We start from the raw sequence: 21,901 nt of genomic DNA, 5'->3' as shown, positions 1-21,901 counted from the left end.
ATTGCGTGGGCAAAGGGTACTGTAGTTGAACAGGCAACTTTTTGGTTCTTTGGGTTGGATTTTTCTCATCATTTTCGCAAATAAAAATGTGTTATTTTAATTAATTCGCTTTTAGAACATAGATTGGATATTTTTGTAGTTTCGAATTCACGTGTTCTGTGTTAGTAAACATCTCCTTGGTGCGTGGCCCTTGCTGAGTAGCGCTGAGTGGTGCTTATGACGCCAAATGTTAAGTAAAGAACACAAGAAGAAACCGTTAAACGAAATGAAAATTCATGGCCTCACTGAGATTTCTAACATGAGGCTCGTGCAAAAGTTAATTTTCGATGCTTTAATTATTTGAGTGGGCCAGTCAGGAAATATTTCTGCCGAGTACATTGACGTCATAGGTTCGGGAATCCGAAGTTTGATTGAAATTCTTTTCCTCTCACTGCTCTTATTTGCTTCTTTTCGTGAGACTATTGGGTACTTAGGGGGGGATAGGTCTATCCCTGGTTGGTTTTTTTCTTATTTAGAATCTTTATTTGAAAAACATTTCTAATATTTGTAGCTGTGGCAGAAATTATTACTCTAAAGCCTGGGAAAATACTTCACTCACAACCTCAAACTTCAAAACCACAAAAGCTTCATAGTATTTTCTAAAAGAGAAATAACACATGACTAATCTCCCTTTAAGAGTAAGAAAAATGAGAAAAACTAGAGGATAAAACAAATGAAACGGCCCCCTTTCTCTCCCCCTGAAAGTAAACCTTATCGAGCCATTCCCTTGGATTAAAGGGAAAGCTTCTTTATATTGATCCCTGTTTATCACATCAAAACAGAAATATAAAAAAGTTATCTTTCTTTTAATTCAATAGGAAATAACAAAAAATCTTAAAAAGCTGATTGGAAAAATTTGGAATTAAAACTTAAGGTGTGTCAAATGGTCAGGTTTCTAAATTTCTAATTTCAAAGTTAATAAAGACTTTTTTAAAATGGCACTGGCTGAAAAATTCCTGACTCATGCAATTAGATATCGCGACTCGTCTCTCTTTTCACCGAATCATTGTTACCGTTACATCCTTTCTTGTAATGAAGTGGATTTTGCATGTTTATTTTGTTTAAGAGAAAATGATAAAAATGCAACATTTCCAACAGATGGTCGTTTTTCCTCGCTAGAATTTGTAAATTCTCCCTCTTGGAGGGAATGACTCCTGCATTGCGTTGGATTGTTCGAGATTGCCACTGTAATCGGGCTTAAGAGAATTAAAACCAGTTTGAATGCGATCGATATATAGAGGAAAGAGATTTCATTAACCAATTTCATTTTCCTTCGCCGTTTGAGGCAACAGAAATGTAAAACGTTTATACTAAACAGAAAAACTAGTTAGAATTACTTGTTCGATCTATAAAATATTAGAGCTTTTTCCCTTCTGTTTTGGTAGGTTGTTTTCCTATTTTCAAGTTATCTGACAACGTTTTTGATGTTTTGTTGGGTCTTTTTTATATTTCAAGCCTCAAAAGGGGCCCAGTTAATGAAAACTTCTACGTAATTTCTGTTATGCCTGACCTACTGATCACTTAAGAGAGATTTCGCTTAGTCACTGCTTGCAGCTTCATTTACATTTGAATAGGCATTACGGTTTTTCCTGTAGAAATAATTAATCTAAGATTTGTAAATTCTATTGTCCTCAAAGGAAAGAGAGTTAGTTCATACGCTACTTTCATTATCCGTCCAAAGCCTAGGAATTAAAAGAAATACTACTTGCTACGAAGAAAACAATTTTCTGCCTTGAGAGGCTCGTACGATGGCAAAAGTTTAAATATCAATAAATGTGACGGTGTGATTAATCAGTATGACTGTGTATTCGTCAAGAAACCTAGAAATAAACTGCTTCATCATCTTCACGCCAGTTAAAAAAAATCATCTAATATTTAGACCAGTGATTTCAATAATAACCTCATTAAAAGTAACAAATAATAGAATTACGGAAAGTTATTGGTCTCGATTTGCACGATTGATAATTCAGATGTAAGAATGACAATCTTTGTTTTAAATCATTCATTTTCACTGTACAATTTTACGAAATACTAAGAGAGATATAATTTGTGTTATTCAGTGAGTTGTTGGTTCTTAACAAAAATTCTACCCCGCTTCTGAGGGCCAATTCTTGTTGTCCTAAATCAATCATTGCTTAAAATGATTGACAACCTTCAAGAGCCTATCACAAGTGCATTTCTTAGTTCATTTATTCTTTATTAGTTTTAAAATCAAAAACAGAAATCCTTAAAATTAACTTTCAAGCAACATGTAAAGCTGTCAAACATTTATTCCAGTTTTATTGCAAATGGTTCCATCCAAATGTACGCTGCAAAGACAAATTTCGTCATCGTTACGGTTTTGATTCCAGCGGGTATCTGGGATTCACGCGCAACCAATCATCCAAACATGCACCTGACTGGTGCTGTTCACATATAATCGTAGAGTACTATTGCAATTTCCAAAGAGTAAATGACTCTTTCAGAGACATCATCGCGATGATAAAGCTTGAAGGAAAAGCTACGTATTCGAGTCTTGGTCTCATAAGCAAACAGGCTTCTGCACAATATGAATGGAAACTGTCCATTATTTTGTGAACAAGTTTTGTCGTGTTTATTGACCCTTAGTCAGACGACGTAGAACTTTGATCATTTAGATCAGCTGACGATATTGGTTTACCGGCAACTGCATCAAACCGGATCGCTCATGGATTTATCGCAAAAGGCAAAACTTTCTGGTAGAATCTTGGCGATAATTTTATCAGAAAGAAATCGAATGGAATGTTATATTTCTCATAATTCTGGATGTTTTTTTAAGCATTCTTTTTGTAATTTGTAAAAACGTTTTGGCAAATTCATTTGAGAGGGAATGGAGCTCGATTCAGTCTTGATCAGGGATCATTCCATGCAAGAGGCTAAGTTTCTTCCACGAAAAACCAATCACTTCCCTTTTCCAAGATTGCAGATTGCGCTGCGGTTCCCGGTAATTTAGAAACGTCTTCCTTCTAGAAAATTACTGGAATTATTTTTTAATCACATCTAAGAATTTCGAGGGATTAACGTTTTTTTAATTTGTAAATTCACACACGTTTGACATAGAACTTATTTGGACAACGTCGTTTAATAAATGAACTTATGTTTTATCTACGATCCTCGCGACACTCTTAGGTCATGTAGTTTGTTTCTCGCTTTCAAAACTATCTCGAAACCAAATATGTAACAAAGTGTTTTTCAACGCGAAGGTTGGTCATGTCGTGTTGTTGTTTTGCTGAGGACGCAAAAAATTTTACAAAGATTTAGAGCGCACGTGCACAGCTATTGTTCTGCTAAGTAAACCTCATGTTTAGTGACGTTGCCGTTGCCGTTGCCGCGTGATTTTGTTAAACCCCTTTGCCTTGACGGCAGAAGGATCACGGTAATAAAGAAATACTAAAATGGCTAAATGCGCTCTGTTCTTTTACTTCACTTTCTTGAAGCCTTTTATTCGGCGAGTTATTTGGAAGGGAGGGCTTTTGAACATTTGCTTATTATGTACTTTGGCCACTGTTTATGGTAATGATTATTATTAATTGACTTTGAACAATATTAATCTTTTACAATATATTTTTAGTTACTTAGAACCCAAGGTTTAAATATTTTCCTTCTCCTTTGGCAACGAGGTCCACTAACTTGGGGTCTTTTCCAAGGAACAGAAGGAATGTAATAATTCCTGCGTATCAAAGTTTGTTAACAGTTCATTTTTGGCAGAGGATATTTTTATTTTTTACTTGAATTGTTGCTATATATGGTTGAAATCGCTGAATAAGTAAAATTAAAGTTATCAGAGGCTTATGACAGAGTATTTTGAAATTTTAATTTCCTATTACCAGAAGCATGTAACACATTATTCAGCCCCAACAAGAGCAAACTGGCTTAAACATATAGTGAAAATTGTTTGACACTGCAGTTTATTGGTGATTTAAAAAAACAGAGTTGATGTGTCTACTCGAGACGGATAAACGATAAATGAGGTGCATCGTAATTGACAACTCGCCTGTAAAGCTCATTTAAAAACCAAAATTCTTTAAAATAGTAACATGAACTTCAAGATACGATCATTTTAAGCAATGTCAATTGTCATTTTGTTTGCTTTGAAATGGAATAGTTATAGGGAATAGATGGTACAGGAACAGGGCTAAATCAGGATATGAAGTAGACTATACGCTCGCCACGGTCGATTCTTGCGCGGCTATCAATGGTTGAGTTTATTTGTCTCTCTTCTGATACTTCGTTCTCCTTTAAAAATTCATTGGTGTCCTTAAGTTGTGTTAAACTTTGTTAAATGCAGTTGCATCGTGGATGGACTATTGTTTATCTCAAAATTTTGATCCGAACTATACGAAATTTCTTAATTTCTCTATGTTACCATTACTCTTTGCGCGCCATTTGATTTTCGTACAATATAGAGGAAAATAATACTAATTAAAAAAACACAACGAAGACATAAAGAGGGTGAGCTGTAGTCTTTGGAGTAAATAACAAAATTTATAAATAACCAGATTTGGAAATAACTGTGAGCTATTTAGATTTTTACAAAGGGTTTTACTCTATCTAGTTAGAAAAGCCTTCAAATTAATTGCGGCCTTTCTGGAAACATGGCGAACGAAAGGCTCATCTAACGTGTTCATTGAAGTGGTTCAACACCAAAGGTAACTTAAACCTGAAAACCTTTTTATGCAGACTGAAACAACATTGACACCTTTGTTCGTGTTATCATCATCTAAGGAGATGCTTCTTTTTCAGCTATTTCATGCGAATCAGGGATTGATTTTTTATCAAACAACGATTACAGGAATAGTTCCATGGTTTTAAAGCAATGCTGATTCATTACCAATGTTGTTGTTTGTATAAAACTATTTGATGAAAATAGGATTAAAGATCAGGTTTCCTGTGGCCGGATATCACCTAAAAGAGATCGATATGAGGCGTCTGCGTGGGTTTGAGACAATTTAATGGAATAACAGATGAATAGAATTCAGTTGGTGTGGCCAATTAGTGGAATAGATACAAAGGTAGTGGTTACATTACACATTATAACCCACAAAGAAACCATCCATTTACAAATTTCCTTTGAAACGACAGTAGTTAGAATTTGTACCTCCTCTGCCATAAATTTCATTAATCGACGCTACTACAATACTTCGCCGCATCGCTGTCGTATGCTCTGATCTTGACCAATTGCAGTTTTGAATTCGTTAGCCAATTTTCATCTGGCTCAATTTATGTCATTAACTCCCCCACAAACGCGTCACATCTTTGCCTCCCATAAGCCTAATGAGAATTGTTCTTTGTTATATTTCTTGCCAGCTCGTCACTATTTAATTGTTGCTTTGCTACTTTTTAAGGAGAAAAAAGATTTTACAGTTTTGATGTGATCACGATTTATCAAATAAAAAAACTGACTGATTTTTGGGGTTCTATGATAAATGAAGTTTTTCTGAGTGCATTATTAGCATTTAAATGACCCTTTTTTTCCGCAACCAGAATCCTTTGACTCGGCTGTCTATTATTCTTAGATGTGTCTACTGTAATGGATTAGCTTTTCCGCCTCTTACAGAAACTAGGTTCGTGCATCATCAATTTTGAAATAAAAACGCCAGCAGACTTAGGTGGATTAAGTTCATTGAGGATAAGAGTAACACGTAAGTAATGTGGTACTGGAACGTGCCAAAAGTCATGTTCCTCCAAGCAGGTGTTTCCTTGTTGTGCGGTCTTGTGATCAGGCTGACCACAAGATTTGACAGCTTAAATAATGCTTCGCAAATTAATTTAGAATTATGAAAATTAAAGGAATTCATGTACGTAATGGTTTGACTCGTCACAACTACGGAAGTTGCTAAAATGTTCAGAAGAATCAAACTACCGTCTTATTCCTGTAAGGTAACCGAACTTTATATACAATTCTTTTTCCTGGAAGCTAAACGAAGTAATGAAGAATCCTATCCTTAAAAATTTTGCTTGATTTATATGATTGGCATGCGTGTCTTTCTTATAGCAATTTAACGATTGTTAATGACGCAAAATCAGCTTTAAATGTACCTTTTCTTTCTGAAGTTTGAGTCTCCAAAGAGGATCAATATGATGCCCTAAAACGTGATAGATGTGAGAGGTTTCTCACGTCAGTAAACCAAAAATCAGCTGACTCATTTCATGAAGTTTAATTAGTGGTCTATTTGTGTTTTGCTTTTGCTCAGTTATGCGAATTCTTTTTTTTTTGTGGTCTCCGTATATGTTTTCATAATAGGGAGAGGATCACAGTTACAATTCGTTTTTGCGGCTTTTTCGACTAAAGAAAATGACGTTGTAGCCTTAGTTCTCTAAGGTCCATCTACTTGATAATCATTGTCGAAGATTATGTGCATAAATATGCTTGTTTTCATGCAAGCTTATAACAGGATAGAGATTGACTCAGACGGTAAATTGACTTAAACAGTATGGATGAGGTGAGAGTGATTTTCGCGGTAATGAACGCTACATAAGCAGTAGTGAAAATAAAGTCTAAAAAAGCAACTTTTTCTCATGCGCATAATTGGTCCTCATCTCTGTGCTGATTCACGGTCAAACGCTTTTTAACCTCTTGGCATAGGAAGCAGTTTTTTCCCGTTTTTCGCTGGCGAAACGTAGCTGCATAGATTTATGCCTGCATCCCGACGCTGTGTGTGGGAGGTGAAAGAAGTTGTCTTTCGTTCCTTCGTTCTTCCTTTTGCTTCTTTAAACGTCGCTTGATGACCGACAGATGAAGCGATGAAATGTTTGATTCTCCTTACGTATGTTCTTGCAATTTCTCTTGAAAACGAACGGAGTATTGACGAACTAACCCTTTTGATAGGCACGAGTTTCCTTTAAAGAATTTGATCACTTACAAAGTTTTACTGACGCAAAATCAGTTTAGAATGTGCCTCTTCTTTGTAAAGTTTTAGCACTTAACCTAAATAAGTATTTCTATAACTTAAAAACGGGATAGGAGCGACAGATTACTCTTGTTAGTGAACCAGAAATCGGCTGACTCATTTTGTAAAACTTTATTCCGCCTTAGATATGTTTGTTTTTTCGCTTAGTCATCCAAATGGTTCTTTCCTGTGCACTGTTTCGCCTTCAAAAATTTTCTAAGCAGCTGGCATGGGAAGAACCTTCATCATTTTTCCCTAAAGCAAAACAAACATGTAGCTGCATGAAATTATCCCAGATTCTCGAAATAGGGGACTGTGCTTGGAAAGTAGGACGTTTAAAGAGCGTTCTTCCCTTTTGTCTTTTCCATGTTTAAGCGACATTTGATGACCGCGTAAATTTGCAGTAACGAAATATTTGATGAAAAGTTTGTTTCACCCTATCTATTCACACAGCTATTCTGAACGCACCATATCTATTCTCAGCCATCAAAAGCAAAAAAACAAAAGAGACAAAGTACACAATTTGAGACTAATTAACAAAAGCCAGTAGAACACGAAAACTAAACTAAGCAAAAAACGAAAGGTCGAACACAGAAAATCAGTTACATAATTCTGGTGCTTTCACTCTTCCTTGAGTTCAAGAGGTCTTTATTTGCTAAAAAATATGGCGAAAGATACGAAATTTTTTGTTTGCTTTGAAATTGCGATGAACCACATAACAAGATTCTGTGTCCTATGCAAGCTTTGGTGATTGAAAAATAATGTCCTTCGATCCCAACGCTTAGTTAAAAAATCAAACCCAAAGCTTTAGTTGAAAGAAAAGAATTGAAAAAATTTAAGTTAAAGTTTTGAATGCTTCTCTTTCTATCCTCTATTATATTTAAATTCAAACAAAAACAGTCTTTGTTGACCTATTCTATTATTTTGAAGCAATTGAATAATGAAGGATTCCAGCAATTACACACAAAAATTGATCAGGACCTTTTCAAGTTCAATTGGTAACCACCTGACCAACTTCTTTTTAGAGAGAGATCTCGCGAAAAGCATATTTCTTTAAATGCATTTGTTGCAGTTTATGTCGACGGGAGGGTGTGTTTACCAAGCCCGCATACGTTTAACTTTTGACAAATCTTTGAACACCGTTGTGAGTTAATTAGAAAAGAATGGTAAGTGTTTTTCATATACATGACTGTTGAACTTGCTGTTATTGAAACCATAACAATGAATAAATCATGTGAGTCGACCAGGAATTGGAGTGAGAGATTCACAGTGCACAAGTCGAAATTTGTGTCAACATTCAACTCAACGAACACATAATATGTTCTTGTTCTGGCCCTTAATCGCTTTGTCTGTAACGTTGGTATCAGGACTTGGTCGAGTGAAAACAAATGATTTACGTGCTGTAAACTTTGCGGCAGAGATTACAGGACGTAAGCTTCTTGGGAGGGTTATCAAGGAGACAGAAGAGGAATCAGAAGATGCTTGCCAGCTGCAATGTGTAGATGAAAGCCGTTGCCTGTCTTACAATTATGGACCAGCAGAAGACGGGAAAAGATTCAAATGTCAACTAAGCGACTCTGATCGATTTGCTGCAGTGGACAATTTCTCTCAAGATGACGAATTTTCCTACAGGGGAATACAGGTATTGTGTAATTGGGTACAACGTAGAAAAAGATAGGTTACAATAGAAAGTAAATTCTTCAGGTAGTATTAATTTTTTTCAAAAAAAAAATTCTCTTATTCAATGTATACTTTACCAATTATAGTCATTTACATTCAGCTTTCATTAAAAGACATTAGCATATCGATGGTTAAATTTCTAAAGATAAAAATCACTCCTTGTGTGAAAAAAATTTAGCAATTCAAGTTACAGAGCTGCCTGAGTAATCAATATTCAATTTTTAAGGCGGATACGTTTCTAAGGAAACTTTAGTGATGTGACGGTGGGATATCACAAGATAATTTAATTATATCAACTAAGATGATAATGTGAATTGGCGGTCACAATTTTATTTAAGTTGGCCCCTTCACATTATCAACTCAGTTGAAAAAAAAAGTCATCCAACATCTGTTTGTTGTTTTCTTGCACAAAAAAGTTTTCCGATGCATGCTGAGTGCAGCACCAAAGAAATGTTAGGAGAAAACAATACACAATTTGGTTGTTTGCAAATTTCACCTTATTTGGATTTTAGAATTTAAAGTTCAAATCTGTTAGCGCTTGCATTGAGTTGGCATCTTTCCAAATATAGAGTTCTTGTGAGACAAGCGGTTCCATTTGCGGCGGAAAAGGAATCTGTATCCCCAACTATCAAGATGGCAACGCAAGATGCAAATGTAAAGATGGCTTCAGAGGACCAACTTGCGGTTAGTGTTGGAATTGTCACATGTATAGTTTGGCCTTGAAAATTTAGGAATTCAAACAGCAAAAGACGATTATGTATTTTTTTTTAGCAGTAACACAGGCATACTCCGAGAAATTACTTAGATGGCTTAAACGAATGTTGAACCCATGGCCTCCTGATTAAGGATTACTCTCCCCGACCCCCTACTGAATTTCAGGCGCATCGTGGTAGCTAGTGAAGACCACCACTGGAAGGAGGCGAAAGACACAAGTCTCGAACATACTTTTTTAAGCATTCGAAAGAAACTACAATCCTCGCGATAATCTTTAGAACAACTACTAATAAGTTGTGTTTATGAGTCACGTGCCCTTCTAGTCGGCATTTTTTATTGTCTTTAGTACGGAGCATTTTACTCGGCAAATTGAGTTATGTATTTTTGTATACTTGTTTCTATGTCTGTTTGTTAGTTTGCTTATTTTTTTGTACCATTTCATAGCTATAGGGCCAGACAGCTGCGCTGAACTGCTTCGAGACGGTTGGAATTCCAGTGGCGTATACACCATCAATCCAGATGGGGGAAAACCAGTGCAAGTGTTGTGTGACATGAATACAGATGGTGGAGGTTGGACCGTTTTTCAGAGACGTTTAGACGGCTCTGTAGATTTTTTTCTAGGATGGGAACCTTACAAATACGGCTTTGGAAATCCTAATAGCGAGTTCTGGCTTGGAAACGATAATCTTCATCATTTGACAGACTCTGATGACGTCATGCTGAGAGTTGACCTGGAAGACTTTGAAGGGAACATCACCTACGCCGAGTATACTACTTTTAAGGTTGCAGACGAGGCTGATAAGTACAGGCTTTTGATTGGAGGATATTCTGGCACAGCTGGTGACTCCATGCTTGAGAAACAACCTCTAAGGTAAATCAAATCTGAACGAGACTTAATTAACAATTGATTAACACTGCAGCGTGCGTTCATCGAGATATGAAACTCGCGGGAAGTTTGGAGAGCACGAAAGATGCGTAAGAGTTGCTCGAGGCGTAGCATATTCATATCTCGATGAACGCACAGCTAACGTATGAACCAATTGTTTTATAACATTTTCAACCCGATGGAAAATTTTTTTCTCGAAGGATATGTTTGCTGACGTCATGAGCGTGCACAATAGGAATATGAAGCACGCTCGCGCAATTGAATTTGATTAAACAAATTTACTAGCTATGTTAAAAAGCGATATGAGCTAAGTCAGTCAACTCTTTGAACTTCTTCAACGGCTACACACTAGTGGGTGAGATCGTGACGTATTTCGATCAACAGATCTTCGGCGGTAAAGCCAAGAGGCACTTACCGCTTTTCTATCATAACAGTTAACGCAACAATTTGTTATTAAAAAGAAGGAAAGTAATCGGCTAGCAATAACTATTCTGGGCGAAGTAATATTCTGATTCTGAAACCTCTTTATGTTCTGAGGTGAGAAACACGTGAAATGACAATAGGGGAAAAGTCGACAACAGAGGTTATTAGTTTAGGAAGATTCTCCTTATTGTGTCAACCACAGCCAAACCTTTTCCTTGGCCTCTTTTAATTTATACTCTCGTGTGAACTAACTCGAGGCTCATGAAACTTTTTAAATATAACTCGACGGTAATCACAAGGAGGGGGTAGTGATGCTCGAAATAGTAGCGTATATTTTATGACAAAGGGTGACTCATACGGTTAATGTATGTGATCTTTTCCTTACTCTCGTTCATGTTTCTAGTGGGATGCAGTTTTCGACCAAAGATAACGAAAACGACAAAAATCCCAAATATCACTGTGCTGTGAGGTTCAAAGGTGCTTGGTGGTACAACCGTTGCCATAATTCGAATCTCAACGGCATCTACCATGGTGGGGCATATACCTCATACGCCGATGGAGTTTGCTGGGAAGGATTCAAAGGACTTTATTATTCGCTTAAACGTACGGAGATGAAGCTTCGACCCCTTATTATGAAAAAATAATGGTGTCGTTTTCCTTTGTAATGGTACATTAACTTTGTGAAAAATTTCCGAACATCGCACGAGGAGATAAAAAGCAGAATTTTCACCAAGTACAAGTATATGTCGAACGACCTTCTAAGCGAAATGATTCGCTTCATGGCTATAGTTCATCAAGCGCCTAATTTATGAAATGTCGTTTTTTAGAAATAAATGCCTCCACGGAGAACACAACTCGATCCATTTTTCAATAAGATGTTTATTGAAATAACTTTAAGACGGATAACATACAACGCTCATTGATATTTAACACACGGATTATAACTTGCAGATAAAGCTTGTCGCCTCAAAATGTCGAATTAAATTTCAATACGATCCTTTATTCTTAGCTTGTCACGAGGAATAGACTGTGCTGATCACGGCAGACTACCAGCAATTTCTGATGCCACTAACTTGTATAATCGAATATGATGCACAATAAAGTTTCAACTACAGCTTCACTTACACGTGAATGTAGCATGACTTATAGAAATTATCCGGCTAGTCTAGAAATATTTTAACTATAGTTATGGAAGTCTGTTATGACTCATTCGTAGGTTGCCTCCAGTGTATTACCATTTTAAGTATTATAGATAGGTTTAAAAGTATTTGTACATACTGAGGAAACTAACATCTTGCCAAAATTTTAGACACGTCTCCAAACTATCTTCAAAATTTTATCGATACAGCGGTCTGCCTATTGTCACATTTTACGTCCACTAATCCCTTCAGCTTAGAGCCATTTTTCCTCTACGAAAATGAGATATAAGGAGACCCCCTTAGAGAAAGTTACAAAATAAACAGAATTTATTTGATATTAAGTTTTATTCCTTAAAAAAGATCGCCACGGATCAAAGTTGTCAAAATTTAAACGTTCTGTAAAGACGCTAACTTTTATTCTAGAATTAATGACAAATATTATTTGGCCATCAGTGTTCTGGTTGATTCTATGGCCGTTATGATTATTTGCTCGTAACTCAGATGTGATGATGTGCACGGAATATGTGTTTCTAATTAAGAGAGTCTCTGTATGAGCGGTCCCCTCGATTTTGCTTGAGACACGGATTTCGCTCGTTTCTTATGTGTATATTGTATTCATGTACCTATTCTAAAACCACAATCCGTTTGATCGGATCTCTTTATTTTTCAGAGTTTTACGGAAATTAAATTTTACTCGAAGGCTTGTAGTGACACTTTTCAAGACGTTAATTTGAGACAACTTTGGAGAACAATTTACAAAAAAATTCGGAACTCAGCAAAAAAAAAAAAAGAAAAACAAATACCACAGCCATGTATATTAACTCTATCTTATCCATCGAGGCGACTTTCATGCACATCACGTTTCAATCAAGCAAACAAGAAGACTTGAATGACACCTTATCGGTTCGCTTAAGTCACACACGCCAAAACCGATCAAATTCAAGGTAAATTATTGAAAAAGTGAGGCGTTCTTAACTGATCCAACTAACATAGCTAGGAAGTAGGTGCCATGGAAAAGGTAACTACAGAAAAAAACTTTGCGGGCCGACCTTTGCGAAAACTTTATAACTCGGTGAACTTACCTAATTTTCGGCAATCTCCAAGTTTGGTCGCCATTTTGAGGGACTTGTCAACATGAAGCGTGGCAGATATAAATCAAGCAGGTAGATCTAAAACCGTCAAAAATACATACGAAAGCAATTCAAATGAACTTTACTTTCATTGAAATTGTTCGTTAAACTTACCATTCCTACATCCCATGCGACCATTTCTTCCGACAATTCAAACACTACAACTAGTGTTCGAATTCTCCTCGTCGATTCCACCGTAAGAAATAACCTGTGCCACCTAAGCTTCGACTCGAATGTGAAGTACGAGTCAAATAACATAACTGCTTCATCTTCGAGGCAATATCACGCTGGTATTTTGATTTTCTGATCGACAAGAACGGTGACCAGGAAGCGATCGCCATGTTTACCTCATGAACGTGACCGCTGACCAGCCGCTGAGTGAAAACAGTATAACGCGGGTGGGGTGGGTGACGGGCTTATCGTCATAAGATATTCGAATACATGCTTAAAAAGCTTTAGCACTCCCAGTCTAAACAGTGGAGGCATGCTTCGTGGTACAGACAACTTTTATTTTATTCTCATAACTTTCTCCTTTAAATTAGAACTGGTATTAATTAACAGAGTTATCAATATATATTTTTAAACGGGGTACCCGTATGACCTTTTTGCTTGTCGTCAGTGGTATAAAGTAAAATGTCTTTTCAAACAGAACGCTTTATTTATTCCCCATTGCACGGAATGAATACTATACTTAGAATGTTTGTTCTAGGTCATTTTTGCTGTTCCCAAGAATGTATGAAAAATGATAGAGATTTGATTCATTCAGCTGACACGTTCTTTTAACTTATGGCGCGTGCAGATTTTTTTCTATCAATAGAAACACACGCGCGCAACACACCGGAATTGAAAATTCTTCGTAAAATCGCTCGAACCTTAGAATGAATGTAGGCAACTTTGACTTCTGGCAAGATGAAGTGGATGGTTAAAAGGACCCCTTAAGATTTTTTTCAGGACTATAACTGAGATTTGTTTATAACTATGATAATCGTCATTATTAGCAGACGGTGCTTTTACCCATTGTTGTCATCATCATCTTTATCACGCTGGATGAAGTATAAAGCTGGCACGTTGCCTTACCTAACTACACAGAAAATTGTTCTCTCTTTTGCTCCCCTCGGAGCCTGGAAACTACTACTATTAGGACGATCAACAAGAAAGCCTTAGTAATTACTGAAATTTTTTATTAACAGAATGTAAGAAAAAATCGGTGGGCAGAGTAATTCGCGTATCTTATAATCTGAACCATAGTTTTCAATAAAAACAAATACCACCTTATTCAATTCACCTTAGTTGTCTCGTGTTTAAAAGTGGCGTTTCTTGGGACCGTAGATTCTTCTCTGATTCTTCTTGTCTCGGCCAAGACTCACTATCATCAACTTTTTTCTTGTGCTTCTTACGGCATGGGACACATAGAGCTGAGGTAAGCGATTGCAGATTTCTCTGTTAAAGTGAAGCTCGCGCCGATAGCATCCATCAGGAATTGAAAACCGACATGCACTGTTTACTTTTTTTACTCTTAATCAAATAAGGGGTTTTTTAGTCTGCAAATTTAATTATACTAGTTGATGAGTATCATACAAACTGTTGAAAACTGACCGCAAATAATTGTGAACTGTAAGCAATAAATAAGTGTATTGCGTTGTCAGGTGATTTGATCTTCTACAGGAACAATACTGATTATCAACCAAGCAACATTGTACATATTTCCATCTGCAATCAAAAGCATTTACACATGGATCTATATTTTTTCAACGTAATGTGTACTAAAATACCTTTAATCTAATAAAGAGTTTCTTCTCTTTTCGAGCAGATATGTCATGAGACAAACAAATAACAGAAAATGTTACGGAAGACTACCTGATTCAACTGGAATAATAACTCCAAACAGCTTTTGAATGTCCTGAGACATATGCAAGGTAATTACATCTCTGCCTTGGGATACGCTTCCTGACACCATCATGATCAGGATACTGACATGTTACCTTTGCACTTCTCCAAAACTTCCCCAAAGTGTGGCGATGCCTATAGCAAATCCACATTTTTTGTTTATCCTCCTGAGCGAGGTGAAATAGGCCAGTCCTTGCCAAGATTAGCTCATTTTCTCTTAAGACCTCTTTAGACAGGTGGCAGCTTATCAAATGATATTTTACTTCATCATTGCATTCAGACAGTCGTACCAAACCACTTAAGCCTCGCGATGAACCAAAGTTTTTTCCATCTTTGCCATTCAAAAAGCAGTCCTGAGACATAATGAACGTCTCGCTAACAAAAGACTTCTTCCTGTACTTGTAATTGTTTCCAACGCGATACAAGTTCGGGAGATCTAAAGGAACTCACTATAACCTTGTATACTCGATATGATTTCGATTTCCGCGCCAAAGGAGAAGCCTACTGTAATTCATGAGTATTCAGCGGTTATGCTCGTGAGGTAAAGAATGGGTTTGTGACTTTTTCACTAAATTGAAAAGACTCGCGTCACTCCTAGAAAATGGTCTAACGGAATACAGACTCCGAGCAGTCTCTTATTTTTCTTAAAGATAGTGAGGTCACGCGTATCCTGTGAGCATGGCATGCCGCTCCACGCTCCCAGAGTTGGGCAAAGACAAGACACGTTACTTCTGATGCGATACAAGAGGTTCAATGGTTATCTCGATTATCTAAACACACTTATTTACATGGTAAAGATTTAGTTATAAATCTATGAATTGATGCCAGTCCTATTTGGGACGAAATGTATTTGAAAGAAAAAAGAATACTAAGCAAAACAAAAGTTTTGCGTGCCTTCGCATTAAGACTGAAGGTCAAATTGCTTATTATGATACTTTAGTGCATATGTACGAATGTTCCCAATAATCTTCTGATAATCTGCCCGCACCCACCCGTTTGTATTGTTTTCACTCAGCGGCTGGTCAGCGGTCACGTTTATGAGGTAAACATGGCGATCGGTACCTAATCACCGTTCTTGTCGATCAGAAAATCATAATACCAACGTAATATTGCCTTGAAGATAAAGTAGTTAAATTATTTGACTTGTAATTCACATTCGAGTCGAGGCTTGGGTGGCACAGGCTATTTCTTAAGGTTGAATCGACGAGGGGAATTCGAACACTAGTTGTAGTGTTTGAATTGTTGGAAGAAATGGTCGCGTGGGGATGTAGGAATGATAAGTTTCACGAACAATTTCAAATTTTGCCGCTTGAATTGAAAGTAAAGTTCATTTGAATTGCTTTCGTATGTATTTCTGACGGTTTTAGATCTCGCTGCTTGATTTATATCTACGCTTCATGTAGACAAGTCCCTCAAAATGGCGACCAAACTTGGAGATTGCCGAAAATTAGGTAAGTTCACGGAGTTATAAAGTTTTCGTAAAGGTCGGGCCGCAAAGTTTTTTCCTTTAGTTACCTTTTCTATGGCACCTACTTCCTAGCTATGTTAGTTCGATCAGTTAAGAACGCCTCACTTTTTCAAAAATTTACCTTGAATTTGATCGGTTTTGGCGTGTGTGACTTAAGCGAACTTTACCATCAAAAGAAAAAAAAAACGAAATAGGCAAAGCACACGATATAAGACTAATTAACAAAAGCCACAAGAACGAAAAAACTAAACTAAGCAAAACAGGAAAAGCGCGAAGACAGAAAATTACATAACAGTGGCGCCTTCACTCTTCTTTAAATTCAAGAAGTCTCTTTTTGTTAAAATATGGCGGCAGATATTAAATTTTTTTGTTTGCTTTGAAATAACGTTGAACCACATGATATGATTTTGTGTCTTAAGCTTAAGCGATTTAAAAACAATTTCCTCTCATCCTAAGGCTTAGATTTCATTAATTTTAATTTCAGATGAAAGGAAAGAATTGAACAATTTTACGTTACATTTTCGAATGCTTCTTTTTCTATTGTCTGTTATATTTCATTTAAAGTCTAAACAAAAACAGTCTTTGTTAAGCTATTCCATTATTTTGAAGCAAATGAAGTGATGAAGGATTCTATCAATGATACGATAAAGAGAGATTCTGTGAAAAGCATATTTCTTTAAAATGCATTTATTAAAGCTTAAAGCTTGTCTACGGGAGGGCGTGTTTACCGAGTAGGCCATACGTTAAACTTTTGAGAAATCTTTAAACACCATTGTGAGTTGACTAGACATGAATGGATAGTGTTTTTCAAATACATGACTGTTGAACCGGCTGTTATTAAAACCATAACAATGAATAAATCATGTGAGTCGACCAGGAATTCGAGCGAGAGATTCAGAGTACATAAGTCAAACTTTGTGTCAACATTCAACTCAATGAACACATAACATGTTCTTGTTCTGGTCCTCAATCGCTTTGTCCGTAACGTTGGTATTAGGACTTGGTCGAATAAAAACAGATGATTTATATGCCGTAAACTTTGCGACAGAGATAAAAGGAAGTAAGCTTCTTGGGAGGGTTATCAAGGAGACAGAAGAGGAATCAGAAGATGCTTGCCAGCTGCAATGTGTAGATAAAAGCCGTTGCCTGTCTTACAATTTTGGACCGGCAGAAGACGAGAGAAGATTCAAATGTCAACTAAGCGACTCTGATCGATTTGCTGCAATGGAAAATTTCACTCAAGATGACAAGTTTTCCTACAGGGGAATACAGGTATTGCGTAATGGTACACAGTGGAAAAAGAGAAGTTAGAGAAGAAAATAAAATAAATAAATAAAAAGTACAACGCAGGAAAAGACATGTTAGAAAAGAAAAGAAATTATTCAGGCATTATTTATTTGTTTTATAAAAAAATCCTCTGATTTAATATATACTTTACCAGTTTCAGTCTTTTATCACTCAGCTTTCATTAAAAGTCATGAACATATCGATAGTTAAATATCTAAAGATAAAAATCACTTCTTTTGTAGAAAAATCTTGCAATTCAATCTATCTTTGCAAATCTTTTCTTATTTGGATTTGAAAATTTATACCTGTTAGCATTTGCACTAAGTTAGAATCTTTCAAATTCCAGAGTTCTTGTGAGATGAGCGATTCCATCTGCGGCGAAAAAGGAATCTGTATTCCCAACTATCAAGATGGCAGCGTAAGATGCAAATGTAAAGATGGCTACATAGGACCAACTTGCAGTAAGTGTTGGAGTTGTCACGTGCATAGTTTGGCCTTAAAAATCTGGGATTTATTAAGGATTACTCTCCCCGACCACCTACTGAGTTTCAGGCGTATCGTGGTCGCTAGTGAAGACCAACACTGGAAGGAGGCGAAAGACACAAGTATCGAACATACTTTTTAAGCATTGGAAAGAAACTACGATCCTCGCAATAATCTTTAGAACAACTATTCATAAGTGTTCATGAGTCACGTGCCCTTCTATTAGGCAGTTTTTTTGTCTTTAGTACGATACATTTTACTCGGCAAATTAAGTTAAGCTATTTTGTTTGTATACTTGTTTATATGTCTGTTTGTTCGTTTGCTTGTTTTTTTGTACCATTTCATAGCTATAGAGCCAAACAGCTGCGCTGAACTGCTTCGACACGGTTATGATTCCAGTGGCGTATACACCATCAATCCAGATGGCGGAAAACCAGTGCAAGTGTTGTGTGACATGAATACAGATGGTGGAGGTTGGACCGTTTTTCAGAAACGTGTAGACGGCTCTGTGGATTTTTTTCTAGGATGGGAATCTTGCAAATACGGCTTTGGAAATCCTAATAGCGAGTTCTGGCTTGGAAACGATAATCTTCATCATTTGACAGACTCTGATGACGTCATCTTGAGAGTTGAGCTGGAAGACTTTGAAGGCAACATCACCTACGCTGAGTACACTACTTTTAAGGTGGCAGACGAGGCTAATAAGTACAGGCTTTTGATTGAAGGATACTCTGGCACGGCAGGTGACTCCATGCTTGGGCACCAATCTCTAAGGTAAATCAAATCTGAACGAGGCTTAAAGTGATATGAGCCGAGCCAGTAAATTCTTTGAACTACTCTATTAACTACACATTAGTTGGTGATATCGCCAAGAGGCACTTAGCGCTTTTCTATCATAACAGTTAATGCGAAAAATTTGTTTTCAAAAAAGAAGGAAATCAATCGGCCAGCAATAACTATTCTGGGGGAGGTAATATTCTGATTCTGAAACCTCTGTATGTTTTGAGGTGAGAAACACACCAAATGACAATAGGGGAAAAGTCGACAACGAAGAGGTAATTAGCTAGGAGGATTCTCCTTATTGCGTCAATCACAGCCAAACCTTTTCCTTGACCTCTTTTAATTTATACTCTCGTCTGAACTAACATGAGGCTCATGAAATTTTTAAAAAATAACTCGACGGTAATCACAAGGAGGGGGTAGTGATGCTTGGAATAGTAGTGTCTATTTTGTAGCAAAAGGTGACTTATACGACTAATATATGTAATCTTTTTCTTACTCTCGTTCATATTTCTAGTGGAATGCGGTTTTCGACCAAAGATAAGGAAAACGAAAAAAGTCCCGAATATCAGTGTGCTTTGAAGTTCAAAGATGCGTGGTGGTACAGTCGTTGCCATGATTCCAATCTCAACGGCATCTACTATGGTGGACCACATACCAAAACATACGCCGATGGAGTTTGCAGGAGACAATTCAGAGGACGTCAATACTCACTTAAACGCACGGAGATGAAGCTTCGACCACGTATTATGAAAAAATAATTGTGATCTTTTCCTTTGTAATGGTACATTAACTTTGTGAGAAGATGAACGAACATAGTATGAGTAGTGTAACGTTTTAAGGCAGAACTTTTATTATTTCATCTTTTTAATGAGATGTTTAGTGAAGTAACTATTACATCGATAACATACATTGCTCATCGATGTTTAACACACGGATTCTAACTTGAAGATGAAGCTTGTCGCCTCAAAATGTCGAATTGTAATTAACATACTTGTCACGAGGCCAAAGATCGAAGGAATACACTGTGTTGATCACGGCCGACTACCAGCAATTTCTGATGCCACTAGCTTGTATAATCGAATATGATGCACAATAAAGTGTCAACTACAGCTTCACTTACACATTACTGTGGCATGACTTAGAGAATTTATCCGGCTAGTATAGAAAAATTTAACTATAGCTGCGGAAGTCTGTTAAGACTCATTCTTAAATTGCCTCCAGTGTATTATCATTTTCATCTTGCCAAAATTATGGACACGTCTCTAAATTATCTTCAAAATTTTACGATACAGCGGTCTGCCTACTGTCACATTTTACGTCCACTGATCCTTTCGGCTGAAGGTCATTTCAGCTTCTACGAAAATGAAATATTATGAGACCTCCTTAAGATCAATCAGGGAGTAAGATTCTGAATTGGCAATATTTTCAAAATCTTAGATTAGTTCAATAATATTTGCATATATTTACTGAGCTCGCTCGCAGGTTGCCATAATTGAAGACGAGTTTTTTAATTATCTTGAGAATATTGTTGATACAGTTGTTTGAATCCTAGAACATTTCCCCTCAAGAGGCCCCTTCATCTTAAAAGTCATATTTTCCACATCTTATAAATGAGCATGGTTTTGCAAAGCTGAAGTATCATTGGTCTCCTTGGAATCATCTAAAAAGAAAAAGGAGTCTTGATTATGTATTATGTTCAGTGTCCCCAATCAGGTCAAATGAATTTTTAATCAGTTTTCGTGAGTAAACTAGAATGTTGCTAAAATTAAGGAAACTTATCCAAAGCATTTTTAAAACACTGTTGATAAGCTGGTCTGCACGGTGGTGGGTCCATTCCCCGAATAATTTCTCATCACGTTATTTGGAATAAAAATATTTGTTCGAAGATTTGATAAATCGTGACAGGAAAAACGAGACGTAAGATGCTGACCATGTAAAAACGAATTCAGATTAAGATTAGAGAAAGTTGCAAAATAAGCAGAATTTTTTTTATATTAATTTTTATTTCCTTAAAATAGATCGACACAGACCAAGGTTATCAAAATTGAAACGTTCTATAATATCGCTTACTTTTATTGTTGAATTAATGACAAATATTATTTGGCCATCTGTGTCTGGTTGGTTCTATAGCCATTATAATTATTTTCTAGTAACTAGGAACTGCAGCGAAATTGCTAATATCTAGATGTGCACGGAATATGTGTCTCTAATTAAGAGGTCACTGAAATTTGAATGACAATGTGAATATCTTCCTCTGATTCTTTTTTGGAACACCTGCTTAAATCCTTAGCTTTGAATATTCATGAATAAGTTGAGGTCTCACGATGAAGGTGTTAGCGATAGCACTACTATTATTTAGTTTGAGTGTAATTTGGTGATAACAAGCACAAGTAAACTTTTCAAAGAGAACAAAAATTATACGAGCCCTTAGGGCGAGTGAAATTTGTAGTCTTATATAATTTTCAAGTACTTATTTACTCGAAATTGCACGTGTAATCATGTTATTTCTTAGTAATGATTTACATGAGAAAGGCATCTTAAAAAGTCAAGATAAGTCGTGACGATATTGTGGTATCGCACGTGCTATCTATAATTTGCCCTCGTGTTACAACATTGCATTCGTGTTACATAAAAAAATGCACTTGTTTTCAGCCGATTATTAGCGCGTTATTTCTTCGTGTATCTTATTGTGATGATAATACGACGTTACACAACGTTGCTTTTGAGTATTAATTATTCGATGGCTCAAAAAAGCGAGAACAATGGTCGAGGAAACTATCCATATGTTCGAATTTATCTTTAACATCCAAATTTAAAAAATCCTTGCTCTAAACGGAAAAAGTATTAATGAACATGGTGGTTAGTATACTTCACTCTGATTCTAATTGGTCAATTTATCGGAGAGCGTCCATCAAGAAATGAAGAAAGCAGTCCTGAACCATAGAGAACACGAAATATGGGTTACAGCCAATCCAGCATATCAAACTCATTGTTAACAAAAGCTTATATCAAGTCTCGGCGACCAGGCCCCCACCAACGGAGGGATTCAACAACATACAAAATTTGGAACGATT

At 36.5% G+C, this 21,901-nt stretch overlaps 2 protein-coding genes across 5 annotated transcripts; both read left to right on the top strand.

Annotated features, from left to right (window-relative positions):
• The first annotated feature begins 5,871 nt into the window (after nt 1–5,871).
• Nucleotides 5,872–11,948, top strand: LOC131800133 (microfibril-associated glycoprotein 4-like). 2 transcript variants are annotated; one of them, XM_066168931.1, is made up of 5 exons: nt 5,872–5,937; nt 8,368–8,589; nt 9,197–9,311; nt 9,786–10,212; nt 11,054–11,948. In XM_066168931.1, exons 1-5 carry the CDS (start codon nt 5,899–5,901, stop codon nt 11,292–11,294), a joined length of 1,044 nt encoding a protein of 347 aa, XP_066025028.1. In that variant the 5' UTR covers nt 5,872–5,898; the 3' UTR covers nt 11,295–11,948. The 2 variants fall into 2 exon arrangements, with proteins under 2 accessions (XP_066025028.1, XP_058973796.2); XM_059117813.2 differs by having other exon boundaries at nt 5,872–8,589.
• Nucleotides 11,949–15,853: 3,905 nt separating this feature from the next.
• LOC131800187 (microfibril-associated glycoprotein 4) lies at nt 15,854–19,942 on the top strand. 3 transcript variants are annotated; one of them, XM_066171237.1, is made up of 6 exons: nt 15,854–16,084; nt 16,176–16,257; nt 17,323–17,546; nt 17,908–18,022; nt 18,392–18,818; nt 19,342–19,942. In XM_066171237.1, exons 2-6 carry the CDS (start codon nt 16,224–16,226, stop codon nt 19,583–19,585), a joined length of 1,044 nt encoding a protein of 347 aa, XP_066027334.1. In that variant the 5' UTR covers nt 15,854–16,084; nt 16,176–16,223; the 3' UTR covers nt 19,586–19,942. The 3 variants fall into 3 exon arrangements, with proteins under 3 accessions (XP_066027334.1, XP_066027337.1, XP_058973863.2); XM_066171240.1 differs by having other exon boundaries at nt 15,854–16,257; XM_059117880.2 differs by lacking the exons at nt 15,854–16,084; nt 16,176–16,257 and having other exon boundaries at nt 17,173–17,546.
• The last annotated feature ends 1,959 nt before the right edge of the window (nt 19,943–21,901 follow it).

The sequence above is a fragment of the Pocillopora verrucosa genome, chromosome 1, assembly GCF_036669915.1.
Source record: "Pocillopora verrucosa isolate sample1 chromosome 1, ASM3666991v2, whole genome shotgun sequence".
Classification (NCBI taxonomy): Eukaryota; Metazoa; Cnidaria; class Anthozoa; order Scleractinia; family Pocilloporidae; genus Pocillopora; species Pocillopora verrucosa.
Note: the sequence above shows the minus strand (reverse complement) of the source record. Positions and strands in the feature narration are given on the sequence as shown.

Coding starts and splice junctions, on each gene's coding strand:
- LOC131800133 (XM_059117813.2), top strand. CDS start 8,266: ATGTTCTTGTTCTGGCCCTTAATCGCTTTGTCTGTAACGTTGGTATCA. Junction 8,590..9,196: donor TTTCCTACAGGGGAATACAG/GTATTGTGTAAT, acceptor TTCCAAATATAG/AGTTCTTGTGAGACAAGCGG. Junction 10,213..11,053: donor CTTGAGAAACAACCTCTAAG/GTAAATCAAATC, acceptor TCATGTTTCTAG/TGGGATGCAGTTTTCGACCA.
- LOC131800187 (XM_059117880.2), top strand. CDS start 17,223: ATGTTCTTGTTCTGGTCCTCAATCGCTTTGTCCGTAACGTTGGTATTA. Junction 18,023..18,391: donor CTACATAGGACCAACTTGCA/GTAAGTGTTGGA, acceptor ACCATTTCATAG/CTATAGAGCCAAACAGCTGC. Junction 18,819..19,341: donor CTTGGGCACCAATCTCTAAG/GTAAATCAAATC, acceptor TCATATTTCTAG/TGGAATGCGGTTTTCGACCA.